The sequence below is a fragment of the Panulirus ornatus genome, chromosome 4, assembly GCF_036320965.1.
Source record: "Panulirus ornatus isolate Po-2019 chromosome 4, ASM3632096v1, whole genome shotgun sequence".
Lineage (NCBI taxonomy): Eukaryota > Metazoa > Arthropoda > Malacostraca > Decapoda > Palinuridae > Panulirus > Panulirus ornatus.
Window position 1 is genome coordinate 17,597,268 of NC_092227.1, and position 22,635 is coordinate 17,619,902.

The 22,635-nt window shown below is 40.1% G+C and overlaps 1 protein-coding gene across 2 annotated transcripts in view; it reads right to left on the reverse strand.

Annotated features, from left to right (window-relative positions):
• Positions 1-1,565: 1,565 nt before the first annotated feature.
• The window catches only part of LOC139765897 (uncharacterized), a 409,959-nt gene continuing 388,889 nt past the window's right edge, over positions 1,566-22,635 (reverse strand). For both annotated transcript variants that reach the window (XM_071693837.1, XM_071693847.1), the window contains exon 4: positions 1,566-5,600. In XM_071693837.1, the coding sequence (XP_071549938.1) occupies positions 5,490-5,600 (111 nt within the window). In that variant the 3' untranslated portion in view covers positions 1,566-5,489. The remainder of the gene's footprint in view (positions 5,601-22,635) is intronic.

Genomic DNA, 22,635 nt, shown 5'->3' on the forward strand with positions numbered 1-22,635 from the left:
AAAATGGAAAATGTTAGTGTGATAATTAAGGAAGGGGAGTTGCTGAATCAAAACGAAGAAGTGAAAGGAAGATGGAAAGAGTATTTTGAAAAACTGATGAATGTGGGATAAGGTGAGGTAGCAGTTGTTACATGCATGGGCATAGAGGATGGAAGGAAGAGGATACAAGTGCAGGGGCCTATAGCAAGAGAGAGATAAAAAGGGTGATAATAAGGTTGAAGGTAGGAAAGGCACTCAAAGTGGATGGAATTACAGCTGAAATGCTGAAATATGGTGGAGAAATTTTAATAGAGTGGATGCATTTGATTGGGCAAGGACCATTATTGTTCCTTTATTAAAAAACGGTGCAAAGGATGTATGTAGCAATTATATGGGAATAAGTTTATTAAGTTTACCAGGAAAGTGTATGTTTGAGTGATGATTGATAGAGTGATGGAGTGACTGGATCCAGAATGATTGAGGATGAAGGGGGTTTTGGGAAAAGTAGGGGATGTGTGGATCAAAGTTTTGAAGTGAAAATGACTGTGGAAAAGCATTTATCAAAAGTTAAGAAGCAATATGCAGCTTTTATGAATCTGGAGAAAGCATATGACAGAGTCAAGTGGAAGGCTATACCCCTATACCCCTATGGGGTATAGGGACAACGGTTGAATAGTGTGAAGGCCTTTGATAGAGTAGCAAATGTATATGTAAAAACGGATGGAGAGTTAAGCAAAAGTGTTGGTACAAAAGTGCATGTGATGCAGGGCTGTGGGATGTCACTGTGGCCTTTTAACATATATATGGATGAAGTGATAACAGAGATGAAAGCAAAACTTTGGAAAAGGGGGGGAGAGGGAGCAAAGGGGTGAGGCATAATGATTAGTGACAAGCATGTTTGCAGATGATAGTGTTATTTGTTAAAAGTGAATAGGAGTTGGAGAGGGTTGTATGTATGTTCTCTGATGTGTGTGAGTGAAGGCAATTGAAGAAAAACACAAATAAAAAGGAACAGAATGAATTTATAGATATTGCAGAGCCCTTTAGAGTGGAAGAAAAGGGGGAACTAAACTGGGATGAGAAAGATGGAAAAGTTGAAAGAATTTAAGTATTTAAGAGCTATTTTGGGTAAGTTTGGTGAGATGGAAGGAGAGATATGGGAGAGAACTGTACAGGATAGAGGAGTCATTGGGCCCCTTAATGAAATATGAAGGCAAGAGGTATAAGTCTGAAGATGAAAGTGAAGAGAGTAGTAAGGGACAGCATCATACTCCTGACTCTGACCAATACAGCCAAAACATGGACATGAAATGAATCACAGAGGACAAGAATCCAGGCTGTGGAAATGAGCAGTTTGAGAGGAACATGATGTACAACTAGCTGGAATGATGAAAAAATAAGGGGATATGAGAAATTTAGCATGGTAGGGAATATAAAGGGAATGAATTGTAGAGTAGTAGAGTGAGTGAAAGGTAATACTATGATGTGGTTTGGGCATGTGGAAAGAATGCAGGATGGAGAGTTTACAAGCAAAGCACATGATAGTACAATTAAAGGAGCTAGTTGTAGGAATGGTGAAACAAAGATGCCGTTGAAGACGTGACACTGACTTTATTCACAAGCAAACAAGATACACAAGTAAGATAAGCAAGACACAATGGAACATGTTGACTGCCCAAGAACTTATCACTTCTGCCAATAGAGTGCACCACACTCATTCAAAATGAAAGGGAGACATACTAAATACATGACATAATAACGTTATTTGTAGAGAGACATATCTCCCTCCTGGGGGAGTCCGCACTGGGAAGGCTTAAATTTTCAGACGTTCCAGGCTTATGTCTGCGGGAACTAAGTCTAGGTGGTGTACAGGGCAGGGATAAAGGAACTTTATGTTCATGTGCCACATGGGCTGGTGTCATACCTTCCTCGTTGGTGTGTGAGGATGAGGCTGGTGGGCTGAGTGGCAGAATTGTCAGATGGCTGATTTTTTTGGCCACATTTATGAAATTTGGTCTTAAAAGGGTTTTCTTGGCTGGAAAAATATGAACAGCTTTAGCCAAACTATTTGCCTGAATTTTGAAAATCACCAGTAAATTCAACATCATGTAAATTTCAAAAACATGTATCATGGTCAGGAACACTAGAATTACAATTCTGTCCAGAATAAAACTTTTTGGCTTGCAATTTTGGGAACCAACATTCTGTCCCAAAAGATGTCCTTTCAGAATGTGGAAGCCTTGCAGATTTCTTAACTGATGCCACATATGCTATCTTGCAAGGAAATTTCCCCATTACAGAAGTTTCAATATAATGCAAATCAATATGAGATCCACAGTTCCTTTCTGGAAGCAAGTCTATATCATCTAATAGTTTCACTGACTGCCAAGTCAACCAGCACTTCACAGTGAAATCATGGTAGGTTTAGTGGCTAGGGAGGAGCTATTGATAATGTCAAGCCTTTCCTTCTTTCTTCCTTGTGCTAATAGATACCTAACCCCAGCACGGGATTAACACATGAGGTCCCACTATCCTTAATCTTGACCAGCTTATTCCAGATCTAGCTGTTCATTGGCTTTGCGGACATACAGCAGGAATCCCCAAAATGTATACAATGATAGACTCCTCAAATATTTTGATTTTCTCTTTTTGGGAATGATGGCTCAGGCAATGGATGGGCTACCACTCTAAAAGGATTATGTTGAAAAGTAAGTTAACTGAAAATAAAAGTCCTTACACTCACACATTAGTATGTGGTTTCATGGTTCTTTGATAAAAAAAATAGGGTAGAAATGACTCTTGTGCATATTTTTCTTAATCTTTCAAGGAGTATGTAGTGTTTGGGCCAACATCCTGTTGTGACTGATACCCATGACAACAGACACAGGGGTTCAACTAACTCCTTTCTTAAGGGATGTCAGCACCAGTTTCTCTTACATTCAGTAAGGACATTGGCTCTTCCTTCCTTTCTTGTTAAATTATGGAAACAAGAACCTGAAATTCTCCCAAAATCTGAGGTGAATTCTCAACAAGATGTTGTTTTTTTCAGGGTAAACAACCTTGTTATTTGCTTGGTTATGTCAGTTGTGCATTTCTTCTAGGTCAGTTTCACAGCTAGGTTACGTCAATTGTGCATTTCTTCTTGGTCAAGGCTCCTGATGTTATTCAGTCAAGAAAGGTCCCCTTTCTGAACATGAGAATCATTTCATATATCATTGTATATCTGAGGCTGTCTCTCTTACTACAGGATTTCAAAATGCAAAGTATATGAGCTTTGAATGCTTTTATTTAATCTTTTTTCTAGGACTCAATTTATGGACTTTGTCTTCCATTCAATTGCAGATATATGAGTAATTAAAAAATCATATAAGGGTAGCAAAGGGATCCTCCTTTTCTGGTATGCCCAAGCTGATTGAGCTTTCTCTGAGGGAACATTATCATTTTGAACTACGACTTTATGTTGGCTTGGTAAAGCCTCTTCACTAGCTAAAGCCATGTCAGCAAGGCACTGCCTTGCTAACTTCTGATGAGGAAGCTTTCCTTAGAATACTACTGTGAGGAGTAGGATCAATTAAGTACATAGATTATACTTTGGGTATGTAGGTGTAGGCAGTCATCTTTTTTCTATTAAGTTTTTCTCTTACTCTCCACCTCCATGCTGTTATGCTATCATCAGCTCAAGAGACAGCTGACCCTGCAGAGGAATGATTTTTGAAGAATGAAAAATTGTTTCTCTCCAGGCAGTGTATTGCATGAGATTTTCCATTATTGCATCCCATCCTACCATTCCCTCTCTTTTCAAAAATTTTTTACTAGTGGTGGTCAGTCAGGGTGATCTCCTGGCCCAAGGATTTATGAGGTGGTCAGCCAGTATGGTGTGGCAGCTGGCAGGGATATTGATGTCATCAAGTGGATGATGGCTGCTGATTGGACAGGTGTTCCAGAATGAACTATTGCCACAACTACTGTTTGGGCGGTTTGTCAAGAGTTAGAGGTATAAACCTCATTAAAATGAGGGCAGGTTGGAAGCTTCCAGCTCTGGGAAATTCATGGAGACTTCCCATTTTTAGTGTATATGAAATATAAACTCTGTACTGTACTAACAGAAATAGATAAAGAATAGATACAAAGATGTTATAACCACTTCTGATTAATATAATTAAATAATTACTCCAGATATCACCATATTTGAAAATATGGTCATCCTCCTCCCTAATGGACTTTGTCACATGTAACAGGTTTTATCATCTAAGGGTAGGTCCCTGTCCTTCCTAGAGTCCTCTGACAAGGTTACTTTAAAAGAGATATGAATAGCACTGATTTTACTAAGCTTATTGATTATGTTACAAATAGTGTACAATCATTACAGTAGTAATTTTTAATGCTGTTTATATATATATATATATATATATATATAAGAATCAATCTTAGAAATTTACCTTAAATAAATAATTTTTACATTGTGAATGGCTCACAACTGTTCTTCAAGCTAGGCACCTTAGTTAAAATTTTGCCCTTTTGACTCAAAAACTAAAGCAGTTTGGGTATCAAGCTGTGCAATGAATATAATTGTCCTTAGATTTTTGCATTACTTTTCAGGTACCACAACACTAATGCTACGTTATTAGAAAGTTCTCCCATATTTACATCTGCCTTTCCATTCAATCATCAAAATATCTAAAAATCTCATTTATGCAGATCAAATGTCCTCAGTCAGGTAGTTTTGTTCTAATATGATGATTCCTATTCAGAGGTATTTTCTTCAGTAACACAGCAAAAAGGTATGTGAAATGCACTTATGTAGTCATACACATTCTTTCACCATCAGTAAAAAATAAGCACAAACTTTGAAACGTTTCTGCAAAACCTCTGATAACTGACAATAAATAATGGATGATTAAATTACTAATCCTCTGCCTGTTGAAGTTACATATGCTTTTAAAATTTTGAATGGAGATTACAGCTTTTCATCTACCATTTTAATGAACTACACTAGTGATTTCAGTTTTTCCTTATTAGGTCATATCTCTATTAACCATACTGCAAATCTTATATCATATTCATACACCACTGAAACTGATGTAGCCAATTTTTTTCCAGATTTCTTGAAGTACTCCCTCATACTTTAGCTTCTGTGTACTTTGAATTTCTCCTCATCACAGTTAAGACTGATGAGGTAGCATAAATACTTGATACACAGTGAATAATGGCTTCTAAAACATACACTGCTAAGGTGTAATCACCAAGTAGATTGATGCAGTAGGGGCAAATGTATCTTTTGATTGCCAGTATATAAGTTTTCAAATTGCCCAATGCTACACCAGTATGTCATCAAAAGCCAGTATTCACTGTTAGACAATATACACTTTATAAGAATAAGAGTAACATTACTGAACTGGTAACCTTCCATTTCAATTGGAAATACTGAAAAATGCCACTACACCACTGAAGATCCCAAGTGAAACCATCCATTAGGTTGTCCATTTATTGTTTAACACAGTGAATACTGGCTAATCATCATCGTCATCAATGGGTTGTGGGGATAAGGGAGACATCTGGAACATTGGTGCTCGTGGACGGCCTCTCACTGGCCGTATCCTTCTTGATGGTAGTTCACCAACCTGCAGATTAGAGAAGGAACACCCTTATCTCAGTATAATGTCCATACAGTACACAAAAATGCACACCCATCCAAGAAACCATGTAGCTCAGGACTCAAATTTGATGTAGTCCTAGGTTTGAAAAGCTTTAGGTAAAATTGTTTAAGTGGAGTATTCTGGATTAGTGTTTTAGTTTTTCATTTCATATAAACAGTCATGTATAGAATCATAGTCACTTGTATTCAGTCTAACTAACATCAACAATAACATACATTCTGTCTTAGAATATAGATTGTTAACTGAAACAAACCTGTTGTCATATGTTCATACAAAGTTATGGAATGAGGAAGAATGTCTTTGCTTATTTTTGCTTCTATACCTAAATTTAATCTTTAATATTTTCTTGGATACATTAGTAAAGGCTTTGCAGCCATTTGATATTTTGGAAAACAATATCCAAGATCTATACACAGTTTTAAAGCAATAGCATATTTCAACCCTTGCCTCTGAAATCTCACCAATAGTAGTTTGCTACAAATCAATATCCTTGATATTTTGATGGATCCATATTTTTCACTGTATTTGTTATAGATATGTGATGATGTAGAAATGATGTACTGATATCTGTCACCATGGTTCTTTAGCTATCAGGCCACTCTCACATTAGTGGAATTATTCAAAGGCACATAACAGTATGAATGTACAATGACGCTGGCAGTTTAACTTCTTGGATAAAGTGCGATCCAATGACACTTGGAAACTGAACAGTTTGTATGCTGAAATACCACCACTCTGTTTAAATTTTCCTTTCCTAACTTTCATATCCAAATTTCAATCTTCAGATTTCATTTCAGTAATGCTGTGCCTGTATTTTTAGAAACTAGGTCTTCCTATGCTTGTAAGTGACAGTTTTATGAGTTTATCTTCAAGGAAGTTCTTCACTTATCCATACCTTTCACATATCTCACAGGAACTGGGGATCTTTACTGAAGGGAGAAGAATCCATGACAAATTATGCTACAGTTCTGCCTAATGCACACAAAAACATATCTATAACATGTCCCGAGGGCGATCTGAAACATTTGCTTAAAACCAGCTAAGTGATATCCACTCTGTGCAGTTAGCTGTGATGGAAAGCCCCTGAACCCTTCATACCCAGTTTACATATAGCCAGTCTCTAATAAGATAGGGCACAGCTTACATATTAATCAGTTTCCTAATGCTGTAAGTTTGTTATTATATGTTTTGTGAATTTCTGAAAATTCTTCTCTGTTTTCATGACCATATTTTGTTGTTAATTTATAAATTTTCTGGTCAGTAGTGCTATTAACTTAGGGTCTGCCATGTTTGATTTTCTTTGTTGTTTTTTCTTTTAAGAAACCTGGTAGGAAATGGTATATAAGGTGTCATAAGTTAATGATTATTTCTTTCAGATATCAATATAGATATGGCGTATAGCTATTTTTTCATGATAGATCGTGAGTGTTGAGGAATGGACAGATGCTATTCACAAAGAGCAGTAAGATTGTCCCTGGCTATTCAGAGAATCAAACACTTTTCTTCACATATCAGCCTGAAAGTGTGTTCCTAATCATCCACAACTGTGGATAAGATTAGTCCTAGGAAGTCATGGATTATTCATCTTTTCAAATATTATCATTCTATGATATAACCAAATGTTGTCCATACCACATATTATGCATTAGATTTTGGGCTGTGTCGGTCCACCTGAATGCCAAAAAGACCTGTCAATTGTCTTTATTTTCAATACCATAGTTTTTATATCTTTCTTTGATATGTGATTTCCTTGATGGAGTAAAATAATTCTAGATAATAAAGGACATTTCTCTTTCAAATAAAGTCCTGCATGGGTTGTTAGTCTATAGAGCTTATGTTAATTTAGATAATATGATATGTGACAGAGTGGTAACAGAACATTTCCCACTAAGTGGGAGTTCCAGCCATTTAGGGTGGCCAACTTCAAAGAAAACAAAGTATGCTTATTTTTTTTCTCTCTTTTCACTAGATTGGGGCCACTTCATCTTACATATCTACCCCTTTTTGTGTAATACACAGCAACTTGTCATAGAGGTAGAATTCGGGTTGGCCCCACATGTGATGATTAGTGATCAAAAAGAATTGTTGTGAAGGAATTCAAGGATTTTGTAGTGATACACATTTCAATTATCATGAACTGAAATCATAAACTCTAGGAAACTCATTCTTATAAAAAATGATAAATACACATTAAAATGAACATTTGCAATAACTTTTAAAGCTGAAATAGTTAATTCAACATAATGAAGATAAATGGCGAGCTCAACAGTTTCAAAGCCAATAAAATGATACTTTCAATGAACACAGCACATATCATACAAGCTAAACAGCTTTTCAGTGGCTGTCTTGTATGATATGCTATTTGTTTGTTGACCTACTCTCATTCTTCACGGTATGCTAGTTGACCTCAGTATACGAGTCAAATGCATTACCCTCAGACTACTGATTTATTTTGTCCAGCCTATCTCTGTGCATAAGTATTAGGCGATATAAGGGAGAAAGAATACTTCCCACACATTCCACGCATGTTTTAGAAGTTGACTAAAGGGGACAGGAGTGGGGGGGGCTAGAAACCCTCCCCTCCTTCAATTTTAACTTTCATTTTTTCATTCATTTCAAGCTAAAAGTTTGTTTTCTAAATTGTTTCTTACATTTTTCATATGTATATATATGTGTGTGTGTGTGTGTGTGTGTGTGTGTGTGTGTGTGTGTGTGCATGTGTGTGTGTGTGTGTGTGTGTGTATATATATATGTATATTATCCCTGGGGATAGGGGTGAAAGAATACTTCCCACGTATTCCTCGCGTGTCGTAGAAAGCGACTAGAGGGGACGGGAGCGGGGGCCGGAAATCCTCCCCTCCTTGTATTAACTTTCTAAAATGGGAAACAGAAGAAGGAGTCACGCGGGGAGTGCTCATCCTCCTCGAAGGCTCAGAGTGGGGTGCCTAAATGTGTGTGGATGTAACCAAGATGTGAAAAAAGGAGAGATAGGTAGTATGTTTGAGGAAAGGAACCTGGATGTTTTGGCTCTGAGTGAAACGAAGCTCAAGGGTAAAGGGGAAGAGTGGTTTGGAAATGTCTGGGGAGTGAAGTCAGGGGTTAGTGAGAGGACAAGAGCAAGGGAAGGAGTAGCAATACTCCTGAAACAGGAGTTGTGGGAGTATGTGATAGAATGTAAGAAAGTAAATTCTCGATTAATATGGGTAAAATTGAAAGTTGATGGAGAGAGGTGGGTGATTATTGGTGCATATGCACCTGGGCATGAGAAGAAAGATCATGAGAGGCAAGTGTTTTGGGAGCAGCTAAATGAGTGTGTTAGCGGTTTTGATGCACGAGACCGGGTTATAGTGATGGGTGATTTGAATGCAAAGGTGAGTAATGTGGCAGTTGAGGGAATAATTGGTATGCATGGGGTGTTCAGTGTTGTAAATGGAAATGGTGAAGAGCTTGTAGATTTATGTGCTGAAAAAGGACTGATGATTGGGAATACCTGGTTTAAAAAGCGAGATATACATAAGTATACTTATGTAAGTAGGAGAGATGGCCAGAGAGCGTTATTGGATTACGTGTTAATTGACAGGCGTGCGAAAGAGAGACTTTTGGATGTCAATGTGCTGAGAGGTGCAACTGGAGGGATGTCTGATCATTATCTTGTGGAGGCTAAGGTGAAGATTAGTATGGGTTTTCAGAAAAGAAGAGTGAATGTTGGGGTGAAGAAGGTGGTGAGAGTAAGTGAGCTTGGGAAGGAGACCTGTGTGAAGAAGTATCAGGAGAGACTGTGTACAGAATGGAAAAAGGTGAGAACAATGGAAGTAAGGGGAGTGGGGGAGGAATGGGATGTATTTAGGGAATCAGTGATGGATTGCGCAAAAGATGCTTGTGGCATGAGAAGAGTGGGAGGTGGGCTGTTTAGAAAGGGTAGTGAGTGGTGGGATGAAGAAGTAAGAGTATTAGTGAAAGAGAAGAGAGAGGCATTTGGACGATTTTTGCAGGGAAAAAATGCAATTGAGTGGGAGAAGTATAAAAGAAAGAGACAGGAGGTCAAGAGAAAGGTGCAAGAGGTGAAAAAAAGGGCAAATGAGAGTTGGGGTGAGAGACTATCAGTAAATTTTAGGGAGAATAAAAAGATGTTCTGGAAGGAGGTAAATAGGGTGCGTAAGACAAGGGAGCAAATGGGAACTTCAGTGAAGGGCGTAAATGGGGAGGTGATAACAAGTAGTGGTGATGTGAGAAGGAGATGGAATGAGTATTTTGAAGGTTTGTTGAATGTGTCTGATGACAGAGTGGCAGATATAGGGTGTTTGGGTCGAGGTGGTGTGCAAAGTGAGAGGGTTAGGGAAAATGATTTGGTAAACAGAGAAGAGGTAGTAAAAGCTTTGCGGAAGATGAAAGCCGGCAAGGCAGCAGGTTTGGATGGTATTGCAGTGGAATTTATTAAAAAAGGGGGTGACTGTATTGTTGACTGGTTGGTAAGGTTATTTAATGTATGTATGACTCATGGTGAGGTGCCTGAGGATTGGCAGAATGCGTGCATAGTGCCATTGTACAAAGGCAAAGGGGATAAGAGTGAGTGCTCAAATTACAGAGGTATAAGTTTGTTGAGTATTCCTGGTAAATTATATGGGAGGGTATTGATTGAGAGGGTGAAGGCATGTACAGAGCATCAGATTGGGGAAGAGCAGTGTGGTTTCAGAAGTGGTAGAGGATGTGTGGATCAGGTGTTTGCTTTGAAGAATGTATGTGAGAAATACTTAGAAAAGCAAATGGATTTGTATGTAGCATTTATGGATCTGGAGAAGGCATATGATAGAGTTGATAGAGATGCTCTGTGGAAGGTATTAAGAATATATGGTGTGGGAGGCAAGTTGTTAGAAGCAGTGAAAAGTTTTTATCGAGGATGTAAGGCATGTGTACGTGTAGGAAGAGAGGAAAGTGATTGGTTCTCAGTGAATGTAGGTTTGCGGCAGGGGTGTGTGATGTCTCCATGGTTGTTTAATTTGTTTATGGATGGGGTTGTTAGGGAGGTAAATGCAAGAGTCTTGGAAAGAGGGGCAAGTATGAAGTCTGTTGGGGATGAGAGAGCTTGGGAAGTGAGTCAGTTGTTGTTCGCTGATGATACAGCGCTGGTGGCGGATTCATGTGAGAAACTGCAGAAGCTGGTGACAGAGTTTGGTAAAGTGTGTGGAAGAAGAAAGTTAAGAGTAAATGTGAATAAGAGCAAGGTTATTAGGTACAGTAGGGTTGAGGGTCAAGTCAATTGGGAGGTGAGTTTGAATGGAGAAAAACTGGAGGAAGTGAAGTGTTTTAGATATCTGGGAGTGGATCTGTCAGCGGATGGAACCATGGAAGCGGAAGTGGATCATAGGGTGGGGGAGGGGGCGAAAATTTTGGGAGCCTTGAAAAATGTGTGGAAGTCGAGAACATTATCCCGGAAAGCAAAAATGGGTATGTTTGAAGGAATAGTAGTTCCAACAATGTTGTATGGTTGCGAGGCGTGGGCTATGGATAGAGTTGTGCGCAGGAGGATGGATGTGCTGGAAATGAGATGTTTGAGGACAATGTGTGGTGTGAGGTGGTTTGATCGAGTAAGTAACGTAAGGGTAAGAGAGATGTGTGGAAATAAAAAGAGCGTGATTGAGAGAGCAGAAGAGGGTGTTTTGAAATGGTTTGGGCACATGGAGAGAATGAGTGAGGAAAGATTGACCAAGAGGATATATGTGTCGGAGGTGGAGGGAACGAGGAGAAGAGGGAGACCAAATTGGAGGTGGAAAGATGGAGTGAAAAGGATTTTGTGTGATCGGGGCCTGAACATGCAGGAGGGTGAAAGGAGGGCAAGGAATAGAGTGAATTGGAGCGATGTGGTATACAGGGGTTGACGTGCTGTCAGTGGATTGAATCAAGGCATGTGAAGCGTCTGGGGTAAACCATGGAAAGCTGTGTAGGTATGTATATTTGCGTGTGTGGACGTATGTATATACATGTGTATGGGGGTGGGTTGGGCCATTTCTTTTGTCTGTTTCCTTGCGCTACCTCGCAAACGCGGGAGACAGCGACAAAGTATAAAAAAAAAAAAAGAAAAAAAAAAAAAAAAGGGAAAACAGGAGGAGTCATGCAGGGAATGCTCATCCTCCTCGAAGGCTCGAATTAGGGTGTCTAAATGTGTGTGGATGTAACCAAGATGAGAAAAAAAGGAGAGATAGGTAGTATATTTGAGGAAAGGAACCTGGATGTTTTGGCTCTGAGTGAAACAAAGCTCAAGGGTAAAGGGGAAGAGTGGTTTGGGAATGTTAGGGGAGTAAAGTCAGGGGTTAGTGAGAGGACAAGAGCAAAGGAAGGAGTAGCACTACTCCTGAAACAGGAGTTGTGGGAGTATGTGATAGAGTGTAATAATGTAACCTCTAGATTGATATGGGAAAACTGAAAGTGGATGGAGAGAGATGGGTGATTATTGCTACCTATGCACCTGAGCATGAGAAGAAAGATCATGAGAGGCAAGTGTTTTGGGAGCAGCTGAGTGAGTGTGTTAGTAGTCTTGATGCACGAGACCAGGTTATAGTGATGGGTGATTTGAATGCAAAGGTGAGTAATGTGGCAGTTTAGGATATAATTGGTGTGCATTGGGTGTTCAGCGTTGTATATGGAAATGGTGAAGAGCTTGTAGATTTGCGTGCTGAAAAAGGACTGGTTGATTGGGAATACCTGGTTTAAAAAGAGAGATATAAATATGTATACGTATGTAAGTAGGAGAGATGGCCAGAGAGAGTTATTGGATTACATGTTAATTGATAGGTGCATGAAACAGACACTTTTGGATGTTAATGTGCTGAGAGGTGTAATTGGAGGGATGTCTGATTTTGTAGAGGCGAAGGTGAAGATTTGTAGAGGTTTTCAGAAAAGAAGAGAGAATGCTGGGGTGAAGAGAGTGGTGAGAGTAAGTGAGCTTAGGAAGGAGACTTGTGTGAAGAAGTACCAGGAGAGACTGAGTGCAGAATGGAAATAGGTGAGAGCAAAGGATGTAAGATGTATTTAGGGAAGCAGTGATGGCTTGCGCAAAAGATGCTTAGGGCATGAGAAGTGTGGGAGGTGGGCAGATAAGAAAGGGTAGTGAGTGATGGGATGAAGAAGTACGATTATTAGTGAAAGAGAAGAGAGAGGCATTTAGACGATTTTTGCAAGGGATAGTGCAAATGACTGGGAGATGTATAGAAGAAAGAGGCAGGAGGTCAAGAGAAAGGTGCAAGAGGTTAAAAAAGAGGGCAAATGAGAGATGGGGTGAGAGAGTATCATCAAATTTTAGGGAGAATAAAAAGATGTTCTGGAAGGAGGTAAATAAAGTGCGTAAGACAAGAGAACAAATGGAGAAAATGGGGAGGTAATAACAAGTAGTGGTGATGTGAGAAGGAGATGGAGTGAGTATTTTGAAAGTTTGTTGGATGTGTTAGATGACAGAGTGGCAGATATACGGTGTTTTGGTCAAGGTGGTGTGTGAAGTGAGAGGGTCAGGGAGAATGATTTGGTAAATAGAGAAGAGGTAGTGAAAGCTTTGTGGAAGATGAAAGCTAACAAGGTGGCAGGTTTGGATGGTATTGCAGTGGAATTTATTAAAAAAGGGGGTGATTGTGTTGTTGACTGGTTGGTAAGAATATTCAATGTATGTATGGCTCATGGTGAAGTGCCTGAGGATTGGTGGAATGCATGCATAGTGCCATTGTACAAAGGCAAAGGGGATAAAAGTGAGTGTTCAAATTACCAAGGTATAAGTTTGTTGAGTATTCCTGGGAAATTATATGGGAGGGTTTTGATTGAGAGAGTGAAGGCATGTACAGAGCATCAGATTGCTGAAGAGCAGTGAGTTTTCAGAAGTGGTAGAGGGTGTGTGGATCAGGTGTTTGCTTTGAAGAGTGTATGTGAGAAATACTTAGAAAAACAAATGGATTTGTATGTAGCATTTATGGATCTGGAGAAGGCATATGGTAGAGTTGATATAGATGCTCTGTGGAAGGTATTAAGAGTATATGGTGTGGAAGGCAAGTAGCTAGAAACAGTGAAAAGCTTTTAACAAGGATGTAAGGCATGTGTATGAGTATTAAGATAGGAAAGTGATTGGTTGGTTCTCAGTGAATATCAGTTTGCGGCAGGGGTGCGTGATGTCTCCATCGCTGTTTAATTTGTATATGGATGGGGTTGTTAGGGAGGTGAATGCAAGAGTTTTGGAGAGAGGGGCAGGCATGCAGTCTGCTGTGGATGAGAGGGCTTGGGAAGTAAGTCAGTTGTTGTTTGCTGATGGTACAGCACTGGTGTACACACTGGTGTACACACTGGACAATTCGGGTGAGAAACTGCAGAAGCTGGTGACTGAGTTTGGTAAAGTGTGTGAAAGAAGAAAGCTGAGAGTAAATGTGAATAAGAGTAAGGTTATTAGGTACAGTAGGGTTGAGGGACAAGTCAGTTGGGAGGTAAGTTTGAATGGAGAAAAACTGGTGAGAGTGAAGTGTTTTAAATATCTGGGAGTGGACTTGGCAGGGGATGGAACCATCGAAGCGCAAGTGAGTCACAGGGTGGGGAAGGGGGCAAAAATGCTGGAAGCATTGAAGAATAAGTGGAAGGCGAGAACATTATCCCAGAAAGCAAAAATGGGTATGTTTGAAGGAATAGTGGTTCCAACAATGTTATATGGTTGCGAGGTGTGGGCTATAGATAAGTTTGTGCGGAGGAGGGTGGATGTGTTGGAAGAGATGTTTGAGGACAATATGTGGTGTGAGGTGGTTTGATCGAGTAAGTAATAAAAGAGTTAGAGAGATGTGTGGTTAGAAAAAAAAAGTGTGGTTGAGAGAGCAGAAGAGGGTGTTTTGAAATGGTTTGGTCACATGGAGAGAATGAGTGAGGAAAGATTGACAAAGAGGATATATGTGTCAGAGGTGGAGGGAACAAGGAGAAGTGGGAGACCAAATTGGAGGCGGAAGGATGGAGCGAAAAGGATTTGGGGGATCGGGGCCTGAGCATGCAGGAGGGTGAAAGGTGTGTGTGAAATAGAGTGAATTGGAATTATTTGGTATACCGGGGTTGACGTGCTGTCAGTGGATTCATCCAGGCATGTGAAGCGTCTGGGGTAAACCATGGAAAGTTTTGTGGGGCCTGGATATGGAAAGGGAGCTGTGGTTTCGGTGCATTATTTATGACAGCTAGAGACTAAATGCGAATGAATGTGGCCTTTGTTGTCCTTTCCTAGTGCTACTTGTGCGCATGCAGGGGGAAGGGGGTGTCATTCCATGTGTGGTGAGGTGGCGATGGGAATGAATAAAGGTGGCAATTATGAATTATGTCCATGTGCATATATGTATATGTCTGTGTATGTATATATATGTATACGTTGAAATGTATAGGTATGTATATGTGCATGTGTGGACGTGTATGTATATACATGTGGGTGGGTTGGGCCATTCTTGCGTCTGTTTCCTTGTGTTACCTCGTTAACGCGTGAGACAGCGACAAAGTATAATAAATAAATAATGTGCTTAACCATGTTTGTTCCATCACTGAACATATGCATGTCTTGAGGTACTACAGGGTACTGAATGTATGCTTTGCCATTGCAGTCATCAGTAGAGGGATGATGATTGCTTTGCTGAGGTAAATACCTCTCTAATTAAGACATGTTTTGCCAATGAACGTAACTGCCTCATTCACATTCATGGCTATCTCAACTGCTCCAACCTGATCATTCAAGTTGGGTAACATTTTTAGTTGACACTTTTATATTCATATTGCCTACATTGTGAAGGTCATTCAGTATACTTGTTTCTTCTCTGTTGTCTGATCCATGCAGAACTGATTCTGTGTGATTTGCCGGGAGGAAGTAGTAAATGGTAGGTAGTTTTACTACCAGTACTAGCTGCTTGGGTATTGGGAGGGTTAGTGACAGCTGTGTAGTATGCCAACACTTTAGTAGTTGTGAAGTTGCACTCCTCTCACCCAGGAAGTTGTCTTTTCTTTCTTCCTCACCAACATGTGGACTACTGGCATTCTGTCCACAAACATACAATCTTTCCTTGTCATACACAACATTTGATAACACTTAACTTGCACAACTCATTCTTCATAAGTAGATTTTCCTGTGGTGATCACTATGCTCTAACCCTGCCTTTTGGGAAAATGGTAGGAGCTATAGACAGAACTAGTTGGCAGTACATCAAGGCAGAGCATAAGGTAGAAACTTTAGGTAGAAGTAGTGGGTATGAACATTAGGCAGAAGTATGAGGTAGTCTGTAGGAACATTAGGTAGATGCCTCTGCAAAAACCCCAGTAGAATTTTCCCTCTGCCAAAGGCCTGTTAAAGGTGAGGCACTAAAGGCTAAGAAGCAGCACTGGAGTTCACTGATTATGGAGACTATTGTTGTGGCCACCCCCTTAAGGGAGGTCCAGTTGGGTACAGGCATCAGAGATATAGATATATTGATAGATAGGAAGAGATGTCATTGAAGCGTGCCTAAAAGTTGACCAGAAGACAGTCAACAGTTTGAAGACCTGATGACAGCATTGGTCAGCTCTTATAAAGAACCTCTTACTCTTTCAGTATACAAACCAACATGACTCATCAAGAGAGATTAGTATCTCAATTCAAACCCCTTTCATACACAAAATGCTCCAATTGTGTCCAGCCTCTGATTACTCCTCTAGCATCTTTATCTGAAATATACCTCACCTTGATTAATCCTTTCAATCTATCTACTCATCTCCTCAGTGGTCTACTTTGCCTCCTTGTACTTTCTGCTGTGCTGCTGTATAACTTCTTGACCAAACTGTCATTTACCATATGTTCTGAAAGATCCTAAGACTTTCATCCATGCACCTTTCCATTGGCTTATTTTTTTTTTTTTTCACCACATAAGACGTTCTTACATCTTCAATCTATTTATCATCAAAACTCCAACTATGTATATTTCATTTTTTTATTATACTTAATCACCATTTTCTGCTTCATAAACGCCCATACATGCACTTATACATATATATATCGACATATATACGTACACATACAGTTATATACATATATGCACATGTACATATTCATACTTGCTTGCCTTCATCCATTCCTGGTGCTATTCTGCCCCACAGGAAACAGCATTGCTACCCCCTGCTTCAGCGAAGCAGTGCCAGGAAAACAGACAAAAAAGGCTACATTCATTCACATTTAATCTCTAGCTGTCATGTGTAATGCACCGAAACCACAGCTCCCTATCCACATCCAGGTCCCACAGACTTTTCCATGGTTCACCCCATACGTTTCACATGCCCTGATTCAGTCCATTGACAGCACATTGACCCCAGTATACCACGTCATTCCAATTCACTCTATTCTTTGCATGCCTCTCACCCTCCTGTATGTTCAGGCCTCGATTGCTCAAAATTTTTTCACTCGATCCTTCCACCTCCAATTCACTCGATCCTTCTACCTCCAATTGGGTCTCCAGCTTCTCCTTGTTCCCTTCGCCTCTGACACATATATCTTCTTTGTCAATCTTTCCTCATTCATTCTCTCCGTATGCCCAAACCATTTCAACACACCCTCTTCTGTTCTCACAACCACACTCTTTTTATTTCCACTCATATCTCTTACCATTTCATTACTTACTACCTCAAACCACATAATGTCCTCAAACATTTCATTTCCAACACATCCACTTTACTCCGTACAACCCTATCTATAGCCCATGCCTCACAACCATACAACATTGTTGGAACTACTATTCCTCCAAACATATCCATTTTTGCTCTCTGAGATAATGTTCTCTCCATCCACGCATTCTTCATCACTCCAAGAACCTTTGCCCCCTTCCCCACCCTGTGACCCACTTCTGCTTCCATGGTTCCATTCACTGTTAAGTTCACTCCCAGATATCTATAACATTTCACTTCCTCCAGTCTTTCTCCATTCATACTTACCTCCCAACGAACATGTCCCTCAACCTAATAACCTTGCTCTTATTCACATTTACTCTTAACTTTTTCCTTTCACACTTTTCCAAACTCAGTCACCAACGTCTGCAGTTATTCAATCATATCAGCCACTTGAGCTGTATCATTGACAGACAACAACTGACTCACTTCTCAGGCCCTCTCATCCCCAACAGACTGCATACTTGCCCCTGTCTCCAAAACTCTTGCATTTACCTCCCTAACCACTCCATCCATAAACAAATCAAACAACCATGGGGACATCACACACCCCTGCCACAAACTGACATTCACTGGGAACTAATCACTCTCCTCTCTCCCCACTCATATACATGCCTTACATCCTTGATAAAAACTTTCCGCTGCTTCTAGCAACTTACCTCCCACACCAAATATTCTTAAGACTTTCCACATAGCATCTCTATCAACCCTATCATATGCCTTCTTCACATCCATGAATGCTACATACAAATCCATCTGTTTTTCTAAGTATTTCTCATTCACATTCTTCAAAGCAAGCACTTGATCCAAACATCCTCTACCAACTCTGAAACCACACTGCCCTTCCTCACTCTGATGCTCTGTACATGCCTTCACCCCTCTCGATCAATACCTTCCCATACAATTTCCCAGGAATACTCAACAAACTTATGCCTCTGTAGTTTGAACATTCACCTTTATCCCCTTGGCTTTTGTACAATGGCACTATGCATGCATTCTGCCAATCCTCAGGCACTTCACCATGATCCATACATGCACTGAATATTCATACCAACCAATCAACAAGACAGTCACCCCTTTTCTAATAGATTCCACTGCGATACCATCCAAACCCGCCACCTTGTCGAATTTCATCTTCCGCAAAGTATTCACTACCTCTTCTGAGTTAACCAAACTATTCTCCCTGACTCTTTCACTTTGCACACCACCCCAACCAAAACACCCTATATCTGCCACTCTATCATCAAACACATTCAACAAACCTTCAAAATACTCACTCCATCTCTTTCTTATTTCATCACTACCTGTCATTACTTCCCCCCTTCACTGATGTTCCCATTTGTTCTCTTGTCTTATGCACGTTATTTCCTTCCTTTCTTTCAAGACATCTTTTTATTCTCCCTAAAGTTTAATGATACTCTTTCACTCCAACTCTCATTTGCCATCTTTTTTAACCCTTGCACCTTTCTCTTGACCTCCTGCTGCTTTCTTTTATACATCTCCCATTCAGTTGCACTCGTTCATTGCAAGTATTGTCTTAACGTCTTTCTTTTCTCTTTCACTAACAACTTCATTTCCTCATCCCACCATAAATCATTCATCTCTGTTTGCTCTTATTTCTGATCTATCCCAACTATTCACATTTAAATTACACATACTTAAATCAGCATTGAAACAAGAACTACTTCAAAGTGGCTTCCTGCACACTGCATATGAATTTTCTTCACAAATGAAAATAATAGCAAAAGAATTAAGAATCATTACCATCATAGTCACTTTACATTTAGTAACTTCTATCTTTTTCACTGTGAGTTTGTGTACCAATGTATACACATGTTGGTTTTGATTGAAATTTATTACCACTTTACACTGGAAAATGATGATGACGACAGTGTTCTCCCTTAAGATAGATAGATATATTTACTTTGGGACCCAAGATCAAGTTCACTGCTGTTTTCTATAATGTAGCTTCATGTGTGTGATGAATTACAGATGAATCAGTGACAGAATTTTTTTTATCTCTAGCAGAAATGAGCTTTACAGAGTTTAGAGCTTGTCCTCAACAATGTCACATCATTTACATGAGTCTTTACATATGACTGGGACATTCTGGCCAATCCTTTGGAATGCCATACTTTCCATGGCAATTGAAACATATGATGACAACAGTGCAGCATTTTGTTTCATGGATGTTCAATATGGCAACTTTAATGTGGAAGGTGGAAGTCTTGATCTATTTCAACTTTTACATACCGGACTAAATATATATGATGGCTACAATCATTTTGGCAATGTGCACATTCTTTAGGGTACTTTCCTGCTGAAACAGTGATGTGCTTCATTCTACAGCTTCTGCAGTCACAGGTCATAAGGCATTAGGAACAATCATACAGCGTCTTACTTGCAAAAAGTCATGTATTGCAATCATTCCTTCCAACTGGCAAAAGTCCTTTAATACTGTGAACAGTAATATGACTTCTTTCTACTATAAATAACTCTGTGCTCCACTAAACTACTTCCCTGGAAGGTTTTTGCAATATGAACCAATAATACATATGTGTTTCACTAAAATACTCCTTTGAACTAGGGTCTTTTGATACTGAGAACATTCATATGGTTTCTCTCCTGTGTGAATAGCTGGGTGCTTTGCTAAGAGACCCATTTAGGAGAAGTTCTTTAGGCACTGTGAACACTGTGAACATTCATATGTCTTTCGCCTGTATAAATGAGAGAAGGACTTCTGACAATAGGAACAATTATGTAGTTTATTTCCTGTATGCACATTTATGTGCTGCATTAAATGAATCATCCAAGAAAAGATCTTTTGATATGGAAACATTCATTCCTGTCACCACCCCGCCACACATGAAATGACAACCTCCTCCCCCCCCGCATGCGCGCGAGGTAGCGCTAGGAAAAGACAACGAAGGCCACATTCGTTCACAGTCTCTAGCTGTCATGTATAATGCACCGAAATCACAGCTCCCTTTCCACATCCAGGCCCCACAAAACTTTCAATGATTTACCCCAGATGCTTCACATGCCTTGGTTCAATCCTTTGACAGCACGTCGATCCCTGTATGCCACATCGTTCCAAATCACTCTATTTCTTGCACGCCTTTCACCCTCCTGCATGTTCAGGCACCGATCGCTCAAAATCTTTTTTACTCCATCCTTCCACCTACAATTTGGTCTCCCACTTCTCCTCGTTCCCTCCAACTCTGATACATATCTCCTCTGTCAATCTTTCCTCACTCATTCTCTCCATGTGACCAAACCATTTCAAAATACCCTCTTCTCCTCTTTCAACCACACTCTTCTTATTACCACACATCTCTCTTACCCTTTCATTACTTACTCGATCAAACCACCTCACTCCACATATTGTCCTCAAGCATCTCATTTCCAACACATCCACCCTCCTCTGCACAACTCTATCTATAGCCCACATCTCGCAACCATGTAACATTGTTCGAACCACTATTCCTTCAAACATGCCCATTTTTGCTTTCCGAGATAATGTTCTCGCTTTCCACACGTTTCAATGCTCTCAGAGCTTTTGCCCCCTCCCCTACCCTGTGACTCATTTCCGCTCCCATGGTTCCATCCGCTGCCAAATCCACTCTCAGATATCTAAAAAGCTTCACTTCCTCCAGTTTTTCTCCATTCAAACCTCCCGATTGACTTGTCTCTCAACCCTACTGTACCTAATACCCTTGCTCTTATTCACATTTACACTCAGCTTTCTTCTTTCACACACTTTACCAAATTCAGTCACCAGCTTCTGCAGTTTCTCACCCGAATCAGCCACCAGCGCTGTGTCATTAGCGAACAACTGACTCACTTTCCAAGCCTTCTCGTCCACAACAGATTGCATACTTGCTCCTCTCTCCAAAACTCATGCATTCGCCTCCCTAACAACCCCATCCATAAACAAATTAAACAACTATGGAGACATCACGCACCCCTGCCGCAAACCAACATTCACTGAGAACCAATCACTTTCCTCTTTTCCTACTCATACACATGCCTTACATCCTCGATAAAAACTTTTCAATGCTTGGAGCAACTTGCCTCCCACACCATATATTCTTGTTACCTTCCACAGAGCATCTCTGCCAACTCAATCATATGCCTTCTCCAGATCCATAAATGCTACATACAAATCCATTTGTTTTTCTAATAATTTCTCACATACATTCTTCAAAGCAAACACCTGTTCCACACATCCCCTACCACTTCTGAAACCAACTGCTCTTCCCCAGTCTGATGCTCTGTACATGCCTTCACTCTCTCAATCAAAACCCTCTTATATAATTTTCCAGGAACACTCAACAAACTTATACCTCTGTAATTTGGGTAATGACCTTTATCCCCTTTGCCTCTGTACAATGGCACTATGCATGCATTCTGCCAATCCTCAGGCACCTTACCATGAGTCATACATACACTAAATATCCTTACCAACCAGTCAGCAAAACAGTCATCCCCATTTTTAATAAATTCCACTGCAATACCATCCAAACCCGCCGCCTTGCTGGCTTGCATCTTCCGCAAAGCTTTCACTACCTCTTCTCTGTCTACCAAATCATTCTCCCTAACCCTCTCACTTCGCACACCACCTCGACCAAAACACGGTATATTTGCCACTCTGTCCTCTGTCACATTCAACAAAGCTTCAAAATACTCACTCCATCTTCTAACATCACCACTACTTGTTATTACCTCCCCATTAGCCCCCTTCACCGATGTTCCCATTTGTTCTCTTGTCTTACCCACTTTATTTACCTCCTTCCAAAACATCTTTTTATTCTCCCTAAAATTTAATGATACTCTCTCACCCCAACTCTCATTTGCCCTCTTTTTCACCTCTTGAACCTTTCTCTTGACTTCCTGCCTCTTTCTTTTATACATCTCCCACTCATTTGCACTATTTCCCTGCAAGACTCGTCCAAATGCCTCTCTCTTCTCTTTCACTAATAATCTTACTTCATCCCACCACTCACTACCCTTTCTAATCTGCCCACCTCCCACGCTTCTCATGCCACAAGCATCTTTTGCACAAGCCATCACTGCTTCCCTAAATACATTCCATTCCTCCCCCACTCCTCTTATGTCCTTTGCTCTCATCTTTTTCCACTCTGCATTCACGTTTCTCATGGTACTTCCTCACACAAGTCTCCTTCCCAAGCTCACTTAGTCTCAGCTCTCTCTTCACCCGAACATTCTCTCTTCTTTTCTGAAAACCTCTACAAATCTTCACCGTCGCCTCCACATTAACATCCATATATATATATATATATATATATATATATATATATAT